This window comes from Lepidochelys kempii, chromosome 1, assembly GCF_965140265.1.
Source record: "Lepidochelys kempii isolate rLepKem1 chromosome 1, rLepKem1.hap2, whole genome shotgun sequence".
Classification (NCBI taxonomy): Eukaryota; Metazoa; Chordata; order Testudines; family Cheloniidae; genus Lepidochelys; species Lepidochelys kempii.
In genome coordinates this window covers 279,959,441-279,979,600 of record NC_133256.1, presented here as the reverse complement: position 1 = coordinate 279,979,600, position 20,160 = coordinate 279,959,441, and the positions used below count along the sequence as shown (strand labels likewise).

The 20,160-nt window shown below is 43.8% G+C and overlaps 1 protein-coding gene across 5 annotated transcripts in view; it reads left to right on the top strand.

Annotated features, from left to right (window-relative positions):
* NAV3 (neuron navigator 3) overlaps positions 1 to 20,160 on the top strand; it is a 415,305-nt gene that overhangs the window by 268,685 nt on the left and 126,460 nt on the right. For 4 of the 5 annotated variants that reach the window (XM_073327696.1, XM_073327697.1, XM_073327698.1 and 1 more), the window contains one exon: positions 4,187 to 4,325. In XM_073327696.1, coding sequence (XP_073183797.1) covers positions 4,187 to 4,325 — 139 coding nt within the window. Of the gene's footprint in view, positions 1 to 929; positions 999 to 4,186; positions 4,326 to 20,160 lie in introns of all 5 variants that reach the window. The other variant, XM_073327695.1, reaches the window with a different exon arrangement.

Genomic DNA, 20,160 nt, shown 5'->3' with positions numbered 1-20,160 from the left:
CCATTTGAGATTAGAGAAATATTCCAGCCATATGTAGTGAAAACTCTGAAAGGTCTGAAAGATGTAAAACATTTCTCTGCATATCTTCTAAGGCTGCCAGAAGTGCTTCCAGAGCTTACCAAAACACTGAGTGAGTCTTCGTGACAAGTGTGAAACATCACCGAGAAGCCATAGGAGAGTGAAAGCATGATCTGAAAGATTAATTCCGCCAAGGCACTTGAGCTTCAGAATACAGAGACTGTCTGTATGTAGATTTTGTGAACATGCTTCAGTTACGTAGTTTTAAAACTGAGATAAATTAGAAGATTTGAACCTTCTTCCTGAAAGGTTTATGGTGACATCCTCAACTAAGGATTAAAGGTGTAAAGAAAAGAGAAAATTGGAGTTAAAGATTGAAAAAATATTGTTGCGAGTTGTCCAGCTCTGAGAAATGCTCTAAGATGGGTTTAATAAAATGGGTGTGTTTTGTTCTTAGTATTTTATACTCAAACATGGTGCCTGTGACAGCATACAACACATCAATATCACATCCTGCTTCTGATTGTATTTGCCAGGGCATACTGTCTTTGATAATATCTAACTATAATTAAAGGTATTTCCAGTTATTACGCTTGACAGTACTGCAAACAGTATATACCTAGGTTACAAGTAGTATTTGAATAATGGCTTTTATAGGCTGTGAAGCTCCCTATCTGTCACATTAGACAATGCTAAAAGGGTGAAAAGGCAGTAGATATAAATGATTAGTGGAAACAAATAGAAGTCTTAGTAAGGCATGTGTAAAAGAGTCTCTCTGGGGCACCTCTCTAGCTGGATTGGGGCCCCTTGCCATGCTCTGTTACCACCACAGGCTCGGCCCAGTCCAGGCCCAAGCCTTTTAGTTCTCGCAGTGGGCCCTGCCTTTACAGGCCGTCTTGCTTTGTTCACAGGTGGGGAACAGCAAAAGTTCAAATTCAACAGAGAACAAGCCCCTTTTGGGATCAACAAAAAGAGACAAGGTCAGTGGCACCCCCTAACTTCAGGGGTGCCTGCATAGCAGCTTTACTGCAGTCCTTCTGGACAGACAGCTAAAGGAGTCTCCCCCTGCTGGGCAGGGCTGGCTCCAGCTTTTTTGCCGCCCCAAGTAGCGAAGAAAAAAAAAAAAAAAACAATTGAGCTGCCACCGAAGAGGACGAGAGGGAATGAAGGACTTGCCGCCAAAGACCCGGACGTGCCTCCCGAACTTTCTGTTGGCCGCCCCGGGCACCTGCTTCCTTCGCTGGTGCGTGGAGCCAGCCCTGCTGCTGGGGTTGCCCCTGGTTTCACAGACTCTTGACAGAGCTGGGGAAGTCTCTGGCATTGGGTTCCTTCTGCTGCTTCAAGAGCCACAGCCTTCTCAGCACTTCCCCTTACGGACAGCAGCTTCCTTCTTTTAAAGTGGTCCGGTCTCCCTTAGTACACCTTTAGAGCCTCCTTCGCCCCTTCCCTGTCAATGTGGGATTTATGCAGCATGTTTTTAGAATCAATCAGATATAAAACTGCATTCTTAAATCGTGTTTACTGTCTATGACATGGCAATGGTGCAGAAGCTCTATTTATTTGTAACCCTTACACTGAATACCAGAGAATGCAGTATTGTAGTCTGCTCTCACCCTTCTGAAATAAGTTTCTTTTGCCACTGAAGTCATGTACTAAATTGAGTCTCTACCGTTGCAGTATTCAAAGTAACGGTCTCTGAGGCTGCTAGGATACCGGCCAGTGCACTGAACTTTCTGATCTCCTCAGTATCCAGATTATTTGTAGCTTCTACTGTCACATTCCAAAGCCTTCCATGTAGTAATGAATATGTGGGTTTAACCCTCTGTAGACGCACATGTACAACAAGGATTGTCAGATTTTTCCATTGTTTTCCCTGCTCTAATATTAGCAATACTATAGATTCCCAGTGTCTAGCTTTATTCAACCTGTTAATAGGAGCTCCAGTTTTTAATATATTTGGATGCAAAGTGTAGGACTTACAGAATGTGCCTTTTACAACTCTGGGAGTCTATAGGCTCCGACATAATAATGTCGCTAGGGCTTATTTGATATGAATCGAATTTCAGTATTAAACGTTAAAAGTGATAGACTGAATTTTTCACACTCGGTGGACTGGCTGGCTCCTATATTAAAGAATAAAACTGCTGAGGGAATGATCCAGACCTGGATTTATAAGGGAACTGCCGGCCAGGATGGAAGTTTGTTGGCTGAACTCTGCAGAGAGGCTATCATATTGCCTGTCTAGTACTACTACTCTCTCATTTATGGAGGCATACAAAACATAACTTTATGTCCTTTTCTTTCTAGCATGATACTAGCAGTTGTATGAAATAGTTTATTTGGAATTCAGGTAGTAGCAGGCACCACTTTTATCTGTTCTGTGGCAGTTTTGTACTTGCTGACATTCACCTGGAAGATCTGAATTTCTCCTAATCTCCTTAACTCCCCCATTCTGCCCTGTGTGAGTTTTTCCCCATAGGATGTAAAACTCAGGATCAGATTGTAACACTACAGAGAGATACTCAAGTGGAGTAGGGGCCAGGAAATGCTGCAAGATTCCTGTAGTCCGTTGAGGGGAGTGGCTCCTCCTCCTCCGGGTCTGTGGGCAACCAGTCTGCCCCACTACATCTCTGGGGGTCGCCTGATGTGGGGAATCGGGGGGTGACAGGAGACATGAGCTCTGGCCTGTGGTCAGGGCCGAACAATAAACACAGTTATGGAGCCCCAGCCTCGGGGCGGGGCAGCAAAGAGTCTCATGCTCCAGCCTGTACTCAGGCAGGGCAGCAAACAGTCAATCAGCCTAGGCTCTGGTTCAGAGCGGGGCAGTAAACAAAGTCACCAAGCTCCAACTCTCACTCAGGTGGGGCTGCAGGCAGTTAATGAGCCCAGGTGCTGGTTCAGAGCCTGGCAGGAAACAAAGTCACTCAGCTCCAACACGCTGACTGACCCTCTGCCAGCTTTGCAGCCAGACGGGGTCTACTACCCTGGGGCCACTTCCACACTCCCTCTCCACTGCTGGTCCAGTGAGGTAAGGTGATCAGTGGGTGCCTCAGTTGCCAGCAGAAGCTCTGTCGGAGTTGGGCCAGCCGGCGGTCTGGGCCAGTCATCTGTCTCCTGCGGAGTCAGGTCATCCTGGGGTCCGGGTGGTCTGGGCCAGTCATCTGCACTCTGCGGGCCTGCAGCCACCTCCCAGCACGAGGGGATGTAGCCCTCCAGTGGCTGGGCCCCTACTGAACTTCCGGGTCCCGCCTTTATACTTCCACCCCATCCCTTGGCTCCTGGGGGGTGGAGCTAGGGGGTAGGGCTCCGCCCACAAAGGGGTGGAGCCACCCTCTTCCTCTGTGTCTGGGGAGGGCCAGGCCAGCTCACTACAGTTCCCCTCACTGAGTTTCCTCTGAATTCTTCTGTAAGGAAGTTGGAGATGGAGTTTTTCTAACTCCCTGTACCCCAGCCCCTCCAGGTTAAAAATAGGGCTTGCATGAGAATATGTAGATGATCTTGCCATAGAGCTGTCATAGCCCTCTTCCATGCCTGCTTCCCAGATCTCCTGAAGCAGAAAGGACAATAGCAACAATAGTTTGTGTTTCTATGAAATGTATAACTTCTGTTCTCTAAGTAACCAGCTCCAGTGAATGTTTGATCAAAGAATCTTGCTCTGATGACACAGCACCCACCAGACAAAGGCTGAGACAAGAAAACAGAGCTATTGGAATTATTGGCTGCCTAAATGACAGTTGATTAGGCTGGAGAAGAGATATTTCCTTTGTTTTTCTGTAGGCTGGAAATCCATAGGGTACTGCAAGCTGTTAATAATGCTTTGGCTACCAATACAGGTAGCTTTAATGGATTTCCCTGCCAGTGTACTGAATGTGATTGCAATGAAGCATGAAACAACCTTTTTTAATGACTTAGACTAGTGCTTGCCCAGAGCTACATTTTTAAAGACGTCCTGGTCTTTCACTAATTGAACAGCTACCAGTACACATTTGAAAATGCGTGATTAATTAGAAATGTCTGAAAACTAATGCGTATTGTACATTACCAAATATTACTTAATGTTCATTGTGTAAACCTCATGCAAAAAAGGTACTATAGAGACTATTGTTTTGAGGACATTTCCTGTCCGTTGGCTTTGAGTGGGTAAATAGATATCCTTCTTTTTCCACAGCTGGGATGACAGCAGCTCAGTTAGTAGTGGCCTCAGTGACACTCTTGATAACCTCAGCACAGATGACCTGAACACCACCTCATCTGTCAGCTCTTATTCCAATATTACTGCTTCTTCAAGAAAAAATGCTCACACTCAGGTAAGTAGCTTTTCATTGTTGCCTCTTACCATACCCTTTCAAGTGCATAGTACACCAGCAGGGCCGGGTTAACCCACAGGCTAAGATAGGACCTCCTATTTTTAGGCCCTACTGGTCAGGCAGGGGGCGCATCCAGGCCGGGTGAGGTGTGGGAGTGAGCTTCCTCACGCAGGCCTGCTGGAGCGCTCCGGCCAGCAGGAAAGGCAAAGCAGCCCCCTGTGGCTTGGAAGGAGCTCTGCTGGCACCCTGCTGCTTCCGCTCCCTCCCATCTGCGTCTCCCCGTGTGGCAGGAACACACTGCCAGGTATCCGGTTAACACTGGTGACCAAACACTAAAAATCTGGTTACAATGGGAACCCATGCCAGCCACGGGTGTGGTCTGAGCAGGCTTTGTTCCCTCCCCCGCCCCCATCCCACACCCCCAATTTCTCCGGAGCTCTGCTTAGCTGTCACGGAAGGAAGAAGCTCCCTCTGTCCCTCTCCTTGGCTGAGGCTGGCAGGCAGCTCCAGGACGCTGCCTGCTGGGTCCTAGTGCCCATCAACATCATCTATTTGTGCTGGATCCTGTTTCTGAACAACTGGTGAGTGCCTGTGGTGGGGGAGGGGGGAGAGGCAGTACCAGAGCGGTGAGGTGGGAAGCTCGCACAGAACCTGCACACGCTCTATCAGCTCCAGCCAGAACTATCATCCCTCCCATGTATAAGGAACGAATTCCCACACATTTGTAGGGAAAACAAAACAAAACCTCCCATTCTGGATACCAGTACTTTACATATTACAGTACCTTCCATCGAGGGGCTTCAGATTGATGATTCACTGTGTTCAATACTGTATTGAACTGTACTAAAAATCAAAGAAATCCAATTTTTTTTGTTGATGTATTTTTCTGTACTGGGATGCACAGGCAACCAAGTTCTTTCCTTATGCTCAGCCTAGTTCCAGAAGCCAACACATCTTTGGCTTTTAAGGGGTTGCAAAAGCATTGGAGGAAGCTCAACACACAATGTTGTCAGTTTCTCCCTCTCCTCTCCCTCAAGGATTTTAAATCCACTTCTTAGCAGGCTTTGATAGAAAGACTGGCTGAATAGGCTAAAGGCAGGTTCTGTCCATTTGCTGGTTCTCTAGCAGTTCAATCCATCATACAAGTACCTCACCTTTGATTTCTTTTGGGTTTCATTCCAAAAACGTAAAGCTAAATAAAGCTGAAGTTAGTACTCATTTTTCTGCCCCAACTCAAACCAGCTTCTTTCCCAAGTGGAAAATGTTGGGTAAGCATGGAATGTGTGTAGTTCAAGAAGGGAAAGAGAACACAGGCCAATTCCTGCTGACAGTTATACCTGTGTAGCCTTACTGACTTTCGGGAGAACAGATTTTTGCACAACAATAGATTTTAGTTCCTTCTACTTTTCACACCTGGTATAAGCAGAATCTCATTTACCTTCCTCCCCTAAACTCTGAGCACTTTAAGGGAAAAAAATAAGCAAGGTCTGCTTGATTTACACATGCAAACAAAACAGGAAGCTCTCCCTTCATTCTACACCAGCCTTCAACAAACTCCAGACCTGATGTAACGAGGATGTCGCTACGGCAACCTTGGTTCGACGTTCTTTTGAAAGCTCCTTAATGATTTTAAGGGTGCTGATTTTCAATTAAGTATTTTCGTTCAAGGGGGGCAGAGAACACAACAGGGAATAGCTTTGTTTTGTCAACTCCTAGTCATTCAGAAGCTGAAAGGCATTAGATTAAGTTTGTTTAATGTTTGTACAGTGATTTTGAAGAGCTAACATAGTACAGAAGTGCTAAATGTTATGACTGGGTAACCATCTAAAGATCTGGGTCCCTTCTAGCTGTTACCTTTTTCTTACGGAAAGCTTAAAACAAACAAATGCAAACCGTAGGGGGCTGGTGCACACAGAAGTCATGCTTAAAAAGCTTCATGTCAGAGCTGCTGATCAAACATTTAGACTAGATAATACTTAGTCCTGCCATGAGTGCAGGGGACCGGACTAGATGACCTCTCGAGGTCCCTTCCAGTCCTATGATTCTATTCCATGATTCCAATTGTGGAAGAGCTTGGTGACAGAATGGCCTGATGTGGTGAATCCCTGGAGATTAACTACACAAACTGTATCATCCCACAAATAATATTTGGGTTCAATGTGAAAACAGTAATTCATTGTCCTCAGCCAGTGCAACACTGGGAGGCAGCTTTCAGAGCAAGACAGCCTAAAATAAAATGCCATCCAATGTAATTTTCCCACTACTACTTCCTCTGTTCCAGTGGATTTTACACCTGAGTGGTTTTCTTGTACATAATAAAAGCTGGCTGCCTCTCAGACTGCAGTCAGAGTGAGATGGGATATGTGGTGTAGAATCCATAGCTGGGGAAAATACCTGCAGGGCTTGGCTTTGCACTGTGCCATGTGGAGAGCTGAGGGTAGAAGCACAAGGTTGGAAGAGGTGAGCAGGATGGGGAATGTTGCAGTGTTCATCCTTGTACAGACGAGCACTCCACTACCTAGGAGGAAGGAGGCCTAAGAGAAGGATAGCGTAGCATCCCTCGTGCTACCTCTTACTCAGAAGTATCTGTTTGAAGAACTGAGTGTGGCGATGTGTTACCTTGTTACCTTGTTACCTTGGTTACCTTGGCCTGTTGTTACAAGTTACCTTGGCCTGTTGTTACAGAATGGTTTGGGGAGAGCTAGTAGTGAACTGGCTTTGGACTGCCGGGCTGGCTTGCAGCCACTCAACTGGACAAATAAGTAAAGAGATAAGGAGGGCCTGAGAGTGTTAAGTGTGGGAATAGAAAACAGTAGTGTTTCCTGCCAGAGCCTTCTTGTGGATGTACATGCCCCCCCTTAGAAAGAGATGATAAAAAACAGCTATGCAAATTGCTTTAGACAAACAGTCTCACCTGAGGACCCTGGCCTTGGAGGTGCCCAGGAATTCCCCATGCTGGAGCAGCGCCTGCTACAAGCCCTCAAGGACAAGGCTGGAGGGTCTGGGACTGTCTGTAGCAGAAGGGGCATAAGCATTGATTCTTGCTTGCTTGGTTGCTGGAAAGCACGTATCTAGTAAGGCGTGAAGGCTGGGAAGCTTATTGTACTTTGGCAATAAAACCAGTTATACTTACGCATCTGGTGTGGCTTCACTGAGTGTATCAGAGCCCCGCCCCTTTGGCCTGACAGGTGAGAGTAGAATAAATTTGTTAATTTAACATAAATAAATATGTATGTAGAGAAATGTTTGATGACTTCATAATTTCTTTTGCAATATGTAATTCATACTTAGGCCCTTCCTTCCCATTATATTTAGGCCCCTCAGAACCTTAATCCGGCCCTGTCTACCAGGAGAGGTGTATTTAAACACAATACATACAAAGTATATAGCATACTAGAAAAAATATCTTCAGTGGCAGTACATCCAAAACAAATGACATGATGAATATTGGACATGGTTTTCTATTTTATTTATTTTCAAGAAACATTGCATTCTAGTAAACACAGAATGTGATGTAGTTGAATCTGGAATATATGGATTTCTACTCATTGCATCTTACTCTGTTACAAATGGTACAATTTAAATTAATCCTATTTTCATCTGTCATGACATGTAACATATCAGGGAAGGAAACTGTAGACTTTATAGCCATAGGGAAATTATTTCCCTTTTCCCTCCATAGGGAGAAAGGAACTGGCAGAAGGAGGCTGTTCTTCTGTCTCCTCCATGGGGAGAGGTGAGCCAAGGGTGGGAGGTGAGAGCTTTTGTCTTCCCCACTCCCCTCCAGGAAGAGAGGGGGACGTTTGAGAATGTCAGGGACATGGACCTGTGGGCATCTTCTCTCCCCTGATCCAGACCTGCTGGGACAGCTGCTCAACAGTCCTGCTCTGTTCTTGTGAGTGGGGTTTCAGTGCTTCTTCTGGGTTCCCCTAGCACAGGAGACTGAGATCTTCCAGAATAAGGGCTCTAGTGGGCTGCTGCTCCTGGTCAAGCCAGGGCACACCTGTGGCGAACAGTTGCTTCAATTCCTGCCTGTATGGTGGTGTAGAACACCAGAGGCAGCTTTCTGCTCTTGGAGTGATGAAGCAGCACTAGTACCACAGTTGATAACTTTCACGTGGTAAATAAGCACCCTGACTTTCACAATGAGCCAAAAATCAGGCTAACCCCATTTCAAAACAAGGCCAAACAAGTCGATCCCTAAGAACCCCAACACTCTGTGACTAGATCCCCCAGTGTGCAGTCTAGGACTGTGGTGGGCCTGCTGTGCACCCCTGACTCTCTCCCTGCATGCTCCTGTTTGCCCCCTTCCCCACCCCTTTCTGGGAGCTGATCAAAAAAAGAAGCTACAAGCTAAACAAACAACAGGCTACAAGCCAAAAACTAGCCAACAAGCAACTCACAAGCCAAAACCAAGCCCAATTTCTGCATTTTTTCCTCAGGTTTGGCCTGTCTGACTAATACTCTCCTGTCTAGTACTCATTCACAGTCTGGCCCAGGCCCCTCTTGAAGCCAGACCAAGACAACCTCCAGGCTTGTCATCCCCCAAGCTTGGCCTTGTTTGTGCAATTTTGTATTTATTTTTTTATCCGTTTATTTCTTTCAAATTAAAAACATTTAAATAAGCTGCTGTCCTAAGGTCTAGACACCATTAAACAAGTAGAAATTCAACAGTATCAAAATATTGTGCTCATAAACATCAATCAGCAGAAAATAGGTAAAACCCCTTCCAGGAACACATGTCATTACCCCTCACATCTCCTCAAAGGCCCAAAAGAGTGTGCAGAAGGTTAACAACTGCAGGCTCTTGCAGTGCAAAGAGGAAAATGAGTCCCACAGTCAAGGGGCCTTCACAAAGAATGCACTGCCAGATGGCTCTTGTTTCTAGAGAGGGACCTCAAGTTCGAGCTCCTCAGCTGATAACAACTAAAAGACTAAAACACAGGTGTCTCAAGTAACCTGATCTCTGGGCTTTAAATGTCAACACTGGCACTGAATTCCACCCGGAGCCATTCATAAGCAGCCAGTGCAGCTCAGTGTTTTGTGCTCTCAGCATGCTGCTTCACTTAACATGTTCTGAGCTAACTTCAGTTTCGTTGTGGTCTCTAGATGTAGCCCTACATAGAGATGCATACGCTGCAGCTGGGAGCATGCTTCCCAGTGCAAGTAGACAGATACACTCGCTCTGCTTGAGATAGTGCCCTAAAAATAGCAGTGTAGACAGGGTAACAGGTGGCAGCTTGGGCTACCAGGTGGTCCAGGGAGGTTAGTAGTCAGGTGCCTCACCCGTGCTATTCCAGCTACACCGCTCTTTTTAGTGCGCTAGCTCGAGCAGAGCTAGTGCATGTTTGTCTACCCACACTGAGGAGCATGCTCCCAGCTGCACTGTAGACATACCCTAAGCGCTCATCTTAGCATAAGAAGATGCAACAAAGTCACATTGGGCATTGTTGCTACCTGAGCTACCAGTGGCAGGTCCAGAATAAGTCAGGCCTTTAAATTTCAGGCCTGTGGCACAGAAGGTGGTCAGACCCCCTCTATCGGTGTGCCAACGTAATCATCTTCAGTTCTTCCAGTTGTTCTCTCCCAACCTACCAGGGTTATCTCCATCTTCACAAGGCTGGGCTTTAGCCGCTTAGGGATTGTCTACATTATGCTGCAGTAGAGATTTCAGGGTGTGAATTGTAGAGTGCACCAAAGTGTTGTGATCCAATTGCCCTGTGTAGACGCTGCCGGTGCAAATGTAAAGATACCTAGTTCACGTTAACATAGTCCTCTTTCAAACAGGCTATGTTCATATAGCTATTATGGCTGCTCTACTCCAGTTGGGGAACATCCCCTGGCAACAAAGAGATAGTGGGCTCCTTGCTGCAATCAATGTACATGACTGGTGTAGCATAAATGGGCTGCAGCATAGGGAGGAAATTGGCCTGTTTTTTTAATAAAAGAGGATTAACAGTCACTTCATGGTGGCAAAAGTACTTTTACGAAAAGGATTTTGTTTAGCATTTTTGCAGATGATGCAATTTGCTTTAAAAATGTATCTCTACATGTATTTAAAAGTTTGTCTTTGAGAAAAGCTCTTGGAATATTACAGTCTCAGTAACATCATCATTGACAAAAACTCTCTGCTGAAGAACCCAGCAGTATTTGTATGCATATTTGCTTGGATTCTTTTCCCATCTTCTTTGTACAAAATCTGTTTCCCTGCCAAAAGCATATGCAAGACTATGTTAGCATAGTCAAACATTGCATTTTTAATGCCGCAAATACTATACATTTCAATAGCAGCTAATTATTACTATATGCTGTCACAGGGTACTCACTCATTACAGGTGGCATCTCCTCTTGGCTCTTCTGGGAATTGGCTCCCTTACAGGTCTGACACATTCCCTTGCAGTTTCTCAACCTGTTGTCCTTTCTCTCACTCTGTGGCCCCTCTGTCACTCCAGGAGCTACAGCTTCCTCTTCATGACTCGGCCCTCCGGCCAGGTCACTTCATGGTTTCCTCTGCCGGGGTATAGAGTCTCACTGCACCCATTGTCCAGGCAATGCCACTCTGTCAGTGGTTGGTAGAGGAAAGCAGGCCAGCTCACTACTCCAGGTTCCAGCCCAGGCACCCTACAACACGCAGCTAATGTCTGCTCAGGGTCCAGCTTTGCTGCTTTCTCCTTGGACTGCTTCCTATTCCACTTCCCAGAGCTTTTCTGCTTCACCCTTCTCTTTTGTGGGTATGCCCTTTCCTCAGGGCCAGGCTGCCAGGATCCTACTCTTTCCCCGGCTCCCTACTTCCCTCTCTAATGCACAGAGATTGGCTGGAGACTTCCTCACTGCCGTGCCCTCTCTCTCTCTCTCTCTTTTTATGGTGAAACAGACTTGCCTATATAGTCTGTAGCTGCCACCAACTATAATTCCTCAGTATTTAACATTTTATAGCCTCTCGCTCTGCCCTGTGTCTTTCAAGTAATGTAACAGCGCCTTTCAAATAATAATCCATTTCCTTCATGTTTTTACTATATCACATCATGTATTTTTCCACTTAAGACATTTAAATTCCTCAAAAAGCTTTTCCCTTTCTTTTTCAAAACCCCTACATACCCATAGAAGGTGATCTCTTTTTCTTCCACCCTACAGAGCACACATAGTCCATCTTTGTGTCTTTTTATTCAAAAAGGATTTTCAGCCAAAATGGCCAGTTAGTACTCTAAGCAAAAGCACTTTGTTAGTTCTATCCAGGCCTGGAAGTATGTCATAATTCTCAAATCTAGAGCACGATTCAAAACATGATCTTCATCTTTTTTTCATTAATCCATTTTTTTTTTTGCCATTCCTCTTCTAAATTTGTCTGTACTAGGCTTTTGAATCCCTGTTTACTCAGGGGTATCGCTGCATCAATCCTTCCATTTCTTACAGCATTATTAGCTGCTTTGGCTGCCATTTCATTCCCTGTTATCCCAAAAAGCACTGGAATCCAAGCTGATGCTACATGTATCCCCATCTGTACTAACTCTGTTAGAAATATAACTTCATTGATTAAATCACTTCTGCATACTGAGACATCCTTTTTTATGACCATAAGGCCTGAGATTGAATGCGAAAAAATGACTGCTGTTTCTGCTGGGTGTACATCCCAGATCCAATTTAATGTTAGCATTACAGCTACATAGTCAGATATTCTTTTGGATGTATTAATTCCCAATATTTGTATACAATATGCCATCCCTGTTCTTCCTGCCTTTCTTTTTTTTTTTGGACCCATCTATATATATTTGACAAAACCAACTCCACTTTTCAACTGTAGACTGGTACACTTCATTTTTAATACCTACTGTCTCTTTTTTTACTCTTAAATTTATAAAATTAATCTAACTCAACATTTGGACATTTGACTTTCCATCCATAACTAATTTTGCCATAACTAAAAATTTTGACTTCGTTCAACTTCTCTTTGTTTTTCAACTGCTGCATCACACTTTTAACTCAAATGGTATGTGGAATTCTAACATTGTGTGCTTTAGTTTGCCTATCAAATTCCCAACAATTGTCATCAGTTTGTTTGGTACTTTCATCATTGCAGTTCCCAGTAACTCTGGCCTGGAAGGTGAGGTCCAGTAGTTTCATTCGTAGTGTAACTGGCATTTCACTAGAAGCTATCTGTAGTGCATATAAGTGTTGTAATAAACACAGCACACACAATTCGTAGTGCCTGGGCTTGTATTAAATCTAATTTTTTAAGTTCTGATTGTGATGCTGACCCAAAACCTTAGCAGCTGTAGTCAATAACTGGTATGATTAAGGCTCTGTATATCATCAACAATGTTTTCCTATCCACCCCCCATCCTCAAGTAGTCCCAGCAAGACTTTTAAGCAGGTTAATCCTTTCTGTACATTTATCTTTAACATAGTTTATATGATCTTTCTAAAGTAATTTAGCATCAAATATTACCCCTAAGAATTTTAATCTTTTAACTATGTCTATTTGTTCTCCAGACATATACAGTTAACATTCCTTTGTAATTTTCCTTTTTGTAAAGATCAGTCCTGTGGATTTAGCAAGGGGAAAGTTGAAACCCCATGCATTTCCCCAGTCAGAGGTCTCCCTTAACATTTTGTTGATTCTCTTTTCTGCTACCTTTATATTCCTGCTCCTAACCCACATAGCACAATCATCTGCAAATAGAGTGACACCTACACCCAGCACTTCTTTTTTTGGGAAACCATTCACTGCAAGAGGGGCCTGGGCCAGACTGTGAATGAGTACTAGACAGGAGAGTATTAGTCAGACATGCCAACCTGAGGAAAAAATGCAGAAATTGGGCTTGGTTTTGGCTTAATTGGCTTGTGAGTTGCTTGTTGGCTAGTTTTTGGCTTGTAGCTTGTTGTTTGTTTAGCTTGTAGCTTCTTTTTCTGATCAGCTCCCAGAAAAGGGTGGGGGAGTGGAAAAGCAGGAGCATGCAGGGAGAGAGTCAGGGGTGAACAGCAGGCCCACCACAGTCCCAGACTGCACACCGGGGGGATCTAGTCACAGAGTGTTGACGCAAGTGCTGGAGGAACCAACTAGGGGCAGAGCTCTTCTTGACCTGCTGCTCACAAACTGGGAAGAATTAGTAGGGGAAGAAAAAGTGGATGGGAACCTGGGAGGCAGTGACCATGAGATGGTTGAGTTCAGGATCCTGACACAGGGAAGAAAGGAGAGCAGCAGAATATGGACCCTGGACTTCAGAAAAGCAGACTTTGGCTCCCTCAGGGAACTGATGGGCAGGATCCCTTGGGAGAATAACATGAGGGGGAAAGGAGTCCAGGAGAGCTGGCTGTATTTTAAAGAATCCTTATTGAGGTTACAGAGACAAACCATCCCGATGTGTAGAAAGAATAGTAAATATGGCAGGCAACTAGCTTGGCTTAACAGTGAAATCCTTGCTGATCTTAAACACAATAAAGAATCTTACAAGAAGTGGAAGATTGGACAAATGACCAGGGAAGAGTATAAAAATATTGCTCGAGCATGCAGGAGTGAAATCAGGAAGGCCAAATCACACCTGGAGTTGCAGCTAGCGAGAGATGTCAAGAGTAACAAGAAGGGTTTCTTCAGGTATGTTAGCAACAAGAAGAAAGTCAAGGAAAGTGTGGGCCCCTTACTGAATGAGGGAGGCAACCTAGTGACAGAGGATGTGGAAAAAGCTAATGTACTCAATACCTTTTTTGCCTCTGTCTTCACGAACAAGGTCAGCTCCCAGACTACTGCACTGGGCAGCACAGCATGCAGAGGAGGTGACCAGCCCTCTGTGGAGAAAGAAGTGGTTCGGGACTATTTAGAAAAGCTTGACGACCACAAGTCCATGGGGCTGGATGCGCTGCATCCGAGAGTGCTAAAGGAGTTGGCTGATGTGATTGCAGAACCATTGCCCATTATCTTTGAAAACTCATGGCGATCGGGGGAAGTCCCGGATGACTGGAAAAAGGCTAATTTAGTGCCCATCTTTAAAAAAGGGAAGAAGGAGGATCCGGGGAACTACAGGCCAGTCAGCCTTACCTCAGTCCCTGGAAAAATCATGGAGCAGATCCTCAAGGAATCAATTCTGAAGCACTTAGAGGAGAGGAAAGTGATCAGGAACAGTCAGCATGGATTCACCAAGGGCAAGTCATGCCTGACTAAACTAATTACCTTCTATGACGAGATAACTGGATCTGCGGATGAGGGGAAAGCAGTGGATATGTTGTTCCTTGACTTTAGCAAAGCTTTTGACATGGTCTCCCACAGTATTCTTGCCAACAAGTTAAAGAAGTATGGGTTGGATGAATGGACTATAAGGTGGATAGAAAGCTGGCTAGATTGTCGGGCTCAACGGGTAGTGATCAATGGCTCCATGTCTAGTTGGCAGCCGTTATCAAGTGGAGTGCCCCGAGGGTCGGTTCTGGGGCCGGTTTTGTTCAATATCTTCATAAATGATCTGGAGGATGGTGTGGATTGCACCCTCAGCAAGTTTGCAGATGACACTAAACTGGGAGGAGAGGCAGATACGCTGGAGGGATAGGATACAGAGGGCCCTAGACAAATTAGAGGATTGGGCCAAAAGAAATCTGATGCGGTTCAACAAGGACAAGTGCAGAGTCCTGCACTTAGGATGGAAGAATCCCATGCACCGCTACAGACTAGGGACTGAATGGCTTGGCAGCAGTTCTGCAGAAAAGGACCTAGGGGTTACAGTGGACGAGAAGCTGGATATGAGTCAACAGTTTGCCCTTGTTGCCAAGAAGGCCAATGGCATTTTGGGCTGTATAAGTAGGGGCATTGCCAGCAGATCGAGGGACATGATCGTTCCCCTCTATTCGACATTGGTGAGGCCTCATCTGGAGTACTGTGTCCAGTTTTGGGCCCCACAGTACAAGAAGGATGTGGAAAAATTGGAAAGCGTCCAGCGGAGGGCAACAAAAATGATTAGGGGACTGGAACACATGGCTTCTGAGGAGAGGCTGAGGGAACTGGGATTTAGTCTGCGGAAGAGAAGAATGAGGGGGGATTTGATAGCTGCTTTCAACTACCTGAAAGGGGGTTCCAGAGAGGATGGATCTAGACTGTTCTCAGTGGTAGCAGATGACAGAACAAGGAGTAATGGTCTCAAGTTACAGTGGGGGAGGTTTAGGTTGGATATTAGGAAAAACTTTTTCACTAGGAGGTTGGTGAAACACTGGAATGCATTTTCTAGGAAGGTGGTGTTATCTCTTTCCTTTGAAGTTTTTAAGGTCAGGCTTGACAAAGCCCTGTCTGGGATGATTTAGTTGAGAATTGCTCCTGCTTTGAGCAGGGGGTTGGACTAGATGACTTCCTGAGGTCCCTTCCAACCCTGATATTCTATGATTCTATGATTTATCATAATATTAAATAAGGTTGGGCTGATAACACTTCCCTGTGGTGTACCATTTTTAATATTATATATATTCAGCATAACTTTCCCAACTCGGACTTGCATGGTCCTTTTACTCAAAAATTCTCTAATCCACCCATACATTCTTCCGTTTATCCACACATGGTGCATGTACTTTGTACAATAACCCTTCCCTCCATAGCATGTCATACACCTTTTCAATATCTAGAAAGACAGCTATAATGAAATCTTTGTACCTCATACTTTTTTGTATTTCAGTTTCTAATTTAGCAATGTGATCACTCGTGCATCTTCCTCTCCTAAAAACCACTCTGTGCCTTATCTGTAATGCCATTGTTTTCCAAACAACCAATCTTTCTCTCCATCATTTTACACAGACAGGATGTAAGGACAATTGGTCTATAGGTATCCACTTTTGTGGAAAGTTTGCCTGTTTTTTGTATTGCAATTACTACTGCATGTTTCCATTCAACCAGTCTCAGTTCTTTGGTCCATATAGTGTTAAATAATTCCAAGAGAACCCTCAAACTGATTTCACAGACATATTTAAATGTTATGTTACATACCTTATCTTTACCTGGAGATCTATTTTTGCTGATATCAATAGCTTACTCAAGTTCTCGCATACAAAATCATTAATTCAGTATAGTATTTTCATGTTTAGAAACATAGAATCGTGGAGTTGGATGTGACCACAAGGGTCATCTAGTCTAACCCCCCACCAAGATTCAGGATTTGATGTGTCTAGACCATCCAAGACAGATGGCTATCCAGCCTCCTTCTGAAAACATCCACTGAAGAAGCTTCCACAACCTCCCTAGGCAACTGTTCCATTGTCCTACTGTTCTTACGTTTAGGATTTTTTTCCCCTGACATTTAATCTAAATCTTCTATGCTGTAGTTTGAACCCATTGCCTCTTGTCCTGCCCTTTGTGGCAAAAGAAAATAACTTTCCTTCATCTTTTTTATGGCAGCCTTTTAAGTATCTAAAGACCTCTGTCATATCCCCCTTTAATCTCTTGTGTTCCAAACTAAACATACCCACTTCCTTCAGCCTTTGTCATATGGCTTACACTCCATCCCTTTGATCATCGTGGTCGCTTACCTCTGGGTCCTTTCAGGTTTCTCTACATCCTTTCTATACATTGGTGACCAAAACTGGACACAGTACTCCAGCTGAGGCCTAACCAGTGCTGAGTAGAGCAGTACTATCACCTTCATGTTATGCCTCCGTTAATGCAACCTACAATTGCATTTGCTTTTTTTGCAACAGCATCGCATTGCTCACTCGTGTTGAAATTGTGATCCACCACAACTCCCAGATCTTTCTCAGCAGTGCTGCTGCAAAGCCTGTTATCCCCAGCCTCTATTTGTGCATTTGGTTTTGCTTCCGTAAGTGTAGCACCTCACATTTATCTGTTGAATTTCATTTTGCTGTCTATAGCCCAGTTCTCTCATTTATCAAGATCTCTCTGAATTTTAGCTCTATCCTCCAAAGTACTGGCAACTCCTCACCCCCAATTTTTTGTCATCTGCAAACTTGATCAGGATGCTCTCTATACCTAAATCCAAGTCATTAATAAAGATGTTAAACAACATCAGACCCAGAACAGATCCTTGTGGATCCCCACTTGAGACCTCCTCCAATCCGACATCATTCCATTAACAGTTACTCTTTGTTTGTGGTTGTTTAACCAATTATTTATCCACTTAATTATACTTTATACTGCCCTAGCCATAATTTTCATTTTTTCTGATTTTTTCCATTTGTGACGTATCACAGTGGTTCTCAAACTGTTTTTTTCACGAACCGCTTGAAAATTGCTGAGGGTCTCGGCAGACCACTTAATGATCTTTCCAAATATTTTTTGTACCATCAGCTAACTTTTGTAAAGCACTTTGGATAAAAGCACTATTTATAAAAAACTTAATAGTTAATTATTTTTGTTCTACAAATAAAAGCACACAACTCATATTTTAATATCAGTCATCTTACCTTTCTCATGTGATAGATGTACCCACATTCCCTTGCGACGGCAGCCCGCGAGCTGGGGCTGGGAAGGAGGGGTGTCTTTCCCTCTCTCCCCCATTGTGGCAGTTCCCGAGCTGGGGCTGGGAAGGAGGGGGGTCTCTCCTCGCCACAGCAGGCACAGAGCTGAGGCTGGGAAGGACGGCCATCTCTCCCCGGCAGCTGCAGCTCTTGAGCCGGGGAAAGTCGTCTCTTTCTCTGGCCGCCACAGCCCTGCACATCCCAAATTCCCTCCACCCCCTTTTCTCACCCTACTGCCCCCACCCACCTACCCCTATTCCCCCAAGGCCAGCACCTCACCTTACATGTGCATCTTCTCCAGGGTCCAGACACCTAATTAGTGGAGCCATGCCAGTGCAGCTCCACTAATTAGGTGGGTGGCCTTTCATTCTCTCGTGTGCTATCTCCCAGGTGCTCACCTTAGAGGGAACTATCCGTGGACCACCTCTGCTCTATCATAAATGCAATAAACTAGGGCTGGCTGTCAATTAATTGCAGTTAACTCATGCAGTTAACTCAAAAAAATGAATCATGATTTAAAAAATGAATCATGATTAATCGCAGTTCTAATCGCACTGTTAAACAATAGAATACCAATTGAAATGTATTAAATATTTTGGATGTTTTTCTGCATTTTCAAATATATTTATTTCAGTTGCAACACAGAAAACCAAGTGTATACTGCTCACTTTATATTATTATTTTTAATTACAAATATTTGCCCTGTAAAAATGATAAACAAAAGAAATAGTATTTTTCAGTTCACCTCATACAAGTACTGTAGTGCAATCTCTTTATCAAGAAAGTGCAACTTACAAATGTAGATTTTTTTGTTGTTACATAACTGCACTCAAAAACAAAACAATGTAAAACATTAGAGCCTAAAAATCCACTCAGTCCTACTTCTTGTTCAGCCAATCGCTAAGACAAACAGGTTTGTTTACATTTGCAGGAAAAAATGTTGTCCGCTTCTTATTTACAATGTCACCTGAAAGTGAGAACAGGTGTTCACATGGCACTTTTGTAGCAGGCATTGCAAAGTATTTACATGCCAGATATGCTAAAAATGTGTATGCCCCTTCATGCTTCAGTCACCATTCCAGAGGACATGTTTTCATGCCGATGACACTCATTAAAAAAATAACGCGTTAATTAAATTTGTGACTGAACTCCTTGGGGGGATAACTGTATGTCTCCTGCTCTGTTTTACCCACATTCTGCCATATATTTCGTGTTATAGCAGCCTCGGATGATGACCCAGCACATGTAGTTCGTTTTAAGAACACTTTCACAGCAGATTTGACAAAATGTTAAGAAGGACCAATGTGAGATTTCTAAAGATAGCTACAGCACTTGACCCAAGGTTTAAGAATCTGAAGTGCCTTCCAAAATCTGAGAGGTACGAGGTGTGGAGCATGCTTTCAGAAGTCTTAAAAGAGCAATACTCCAGTGCAGAAACTACAGAACCCGAACCACCAAAAAAGAAAATCAACCTTCTGTTGGTGGCATCTGTCTCAGATGATGAAAATGAACATGTTTCGGTCAGCACTGCTTTGGATTGTTATTGAGCAGAAACCATCATCAGCATGGACACGTCCTCTGGAATGGTGGTTGAAGCATGAAGGGACATAAGAGTCGTTAGCACATCTATCATGTAAATATCTTTCAACGCTGGCTACAACAGTGCCATGTGAACTCCTGTTCTCACTTTCAGGTGACACTGTAAACAAGAAGTGGGTAGCATTATCTCCTGCAAATGTAAACAAAATTGTTTGTCTGAGTGATTGGCTGAACAAGAAGTAGGATGGAGTGGACTTTTAGGCTCTAAAGTTTTACATTATTTATTTTTGAATGCAGTTATTTTTAATACATAATTCTACATTTGTAAGTTCAACTTTCATGATAAAGAGATTGCACTACAGTACTTGTATGAGCTGAATTGAAAAATACTATTTCTTTTGTTTTTTACAAAGCAAATATTTATGATAAAAATGAATATAAAGTGAGCACTGTACCCTTTATATTCTGTGTTCTAATTGGAATCAATATGTTTGAAAATGTAAAAAACATCCAGAATATTTAAATAAATGGTATTCTATTATTGTTTAACAGCGCAATTAATCGTGATTAATTTTTTTAATCACTTGACAGCCCTACAATAAACCTTTATTTTTTTCATCACTCGTAGGTCGCCTATACCTTCTGCAGTATTTATCATATTCTCTATAGAATGAGGCTGTGTCTGCATGTTTTCCTGTGCTGATTATCTCTTCCTTTTCCACCTGATGTTTTGAGAGTCTCCGTACAGCACTAACACAGCTGCTACTCTGAATCCTCATGAGATATGTTAGCAATTTTTGTCTTGTGTATGTCTTTAGCTTGCCTTGCCACGATACACTCTCTCTATGCCAGACTGTCG